The sequence below is a fragment of the Passer montanus genome, unplaced genomic scaffold (genome assembly GCF_014805655.1).
Source record: "Passer montanus isolate IOZ18808 unplaced genomic scaffold, ASM1480565v1 scaffold49, whole genome shotgun sequence".
NCBI lineage: Eukaryota > Metazoa > Chordata > Aves > Passeriformes > Passeridae > Passer > Passer montanus.
In genome coordinates this window covers 680,244-682,307 of record NW_024369818.1, presented here as the reverse complement: position 1 = coordinate 682,307, position 2,064 = coordinate 680,244, and the positions used below count along the sequence as shown (strand labels likewise).

The window sequence follows — 2,064 nt, the reverse complement described above, 5'->3', positions numbered from 1 at the left end:
TGAAATAGACTTACATGGAGAGCACTCAACTCCACCATCATCAGAGGGCTCACTGAATCCTGGAGTCATTCTGATTGGGAAAGGCCTCTGAGATCATCAGATCTGGCAACCCGCAGTCCCTGCTCGCGGCGAAGCCATGTCCCGACGTGCCAGGCTCTGTGGTGTGAAATACCTGCGGTGTCGGTGACTTCAGCCCTGCCCCAGCGATCCGTGTCCCTGCAGTGCAGAGCCGAGCCGGGATGGGGCCGGGATGGCAGCACCGTGCCGGCTGCTGGAGCTCGGCTTGAACATCCCGAACATCCCTAACCGCAGTGGATCTGCAGCCGCCTGTGTGCGGCGGGGCGAGCCCCCATCCCACGCCGTGTTTCATCACCCGCTAGCCCAGAGCTGCCCGGCCAGGGCTGGCCGCGGAAAGCCGAGCTGTCCCCAGCTGTCGCCAGCTGTCCCGGGCTGCCGGGCAGCAATTCCTCCCCACTAAAAATAGCGGCCCCGGGGTGCTGCCGAGCCGGGACCCCCGGCGGGCAGCGGGGCACAGGGCACAGCGCTTCCCTGGTGCCAGCCCTGCCCCGCTCCGTCCCGGTGCTGTGCAAATCCCTCGTGTCCCCCGGCCCGGCCAGGCCCCTCGGCCGGGGAGAGCGGGCAGGAGCAGCCCGGCCCCAGGGGCTGCCCCGGCCCGGCACGGCTCGCCCTTCCCCGAGGTTATTTTGGGCGCTGCCGAGCGGGGCCGGGCTCCGCGGGGTGCATCGCCTTGGGCCCTCCCCCGACGGCGGCCCCGCGGAGGAAGTTTTGCCCCAGCGAGGAGAGCGGGACAGGGGGGCGGCACACGCCGCTCCGGCACAGGTGAGGGGCGCCGGCTGCCCGCGGGGTCCCTCGCTGCTCCCCGAGGGGCTGGGGCAGGGGCGGGGAGGGTGAGCGCCGTCCCACGGCCCGGGGAGAGCGGCGGGGCTGTGCGCGTTCCCTGCGGGGGAACCCGATCCCCCTTTGCCCTCCGTGCCCGCCGTTAACGGGAACCCGATCCCGCTGTGCCCCCCGTGCCCCCGGCCCGCGCCCTGCGCTCCCGCGCCGGCAGCAACAGGCGGGGAGCGGGCGGCGCCCGGAGCCGCCGCTGCGGCGGGGCTGGAGCGCTCCCCGGGCCGGGGCTGTCTCCGGGTCGGGCCGGGGGCAGCGGGGGGCAGCGGGGTCGCGCTGCCCCCGCCCTCCCTCCCGCACCGTTTAATGGAGCCCCGGCGCGGCTGATGCGGAGCGGGATGCGCGGAGCCGGGGGCTGCCCCCTCCAGCCCCGCTCGCTGCCGCCAGCGTAAACCTGCCGCCTCTTCTGCAGTGACGGGGACTCGCGTCCTCCTCCTCCTCCTCCTATCCGCGGCTGCAGCTCAGCTGCTCCATCCCATTATTATTAGGGGAGGATGCGAAAAGAGAAAAACCCAAACCCAACACGCCCAAGCCAACAGCCCCCCCCGAGTCACGGCACCCCCTCCCCCCGGTCGGTGGGACTTGCAGGACCAGCTGCGCTTCCCTGGCCCTGGGGAGGGGAGGCAGAGCCGGGGAGGCGGGGGAAGGAGGGGGCCGGGGCCGGGCAGACACAGGGAATATCGCTTTTGTCTCTGGCACGGCGAGCGGCGCAGGGGCTCGGTGCTGCGGCTGCCGGAGCCCCCCGCTCCCCGCTCCGCTCCCGCAGGCACCGCGCCGGCGCCGCCGGGCTCCGAGGCTCCGCTCCGGGGAGCGGGCAGCTCGCCGGCTCCTCATTTCCCCCCCTTCCCCTGCTCCTGGTGTTATTTCAGCCTTCTCGGCGTAGAGGATCCCCCACACGCACGCACGCTGCCCCCCGCCCGAGGTTTCTTTGGTCCAGCCGGAATTCGCGACGCTCGCGGGGATTTTCCCACCCAAGCTGGGGTCTATGAGCGGGAAGGTGATCAAGCCCAAAGAAGAGAAAGATGCTTCCAAGGGTAAGGCAGGCGCAGCCGCCCCGAGAAGCGGCTCGCTCCCCGGCCCGACCGCGGGCTCGGCGGGCCGGGAGGGGGGCACGGCTCCGGGGGCGGCCCCGGCGGGGGGACCCCGGCTCGGAGG

The 2,064-nt window shown here is 72.5% G+C and overlaps 1 protein-coding gene across 5 annotated transcripts in view; it reads left to right on the top strand.

The window, feature by feature from the left end:
• The first annotated feature begins 504 nt into the window (after positions 1–504).
• Positions 505–2,064, top strand: part of FGF13 (fibroblast growth factor 13) — a 184,411-nt gene continuing 182,851 nt past the window's right edge. For 3 of the 5 annotated variants that reach the window (XM_039722637.1, XM_039722636.1, XM_039722630.1), the window contains exons 1-2: positions 526–840; positions 1,779–1,943. In XM_039722637.1, coding sequence (XP_039578571.1) covers positions 1,895–1,943 — 49 coding nt within the window. In that variant the 5' untranslated portion in view covers positions 526–840; positions 1,779–1,894. Of the gene's footprint in view, positions 841–1,146; positions 1,944–2,064 lie in introns of those variants that run through there. The other 2 variants (XM_039722632.1, XM_039722631.1) reach the window with 2 other exon arrangements.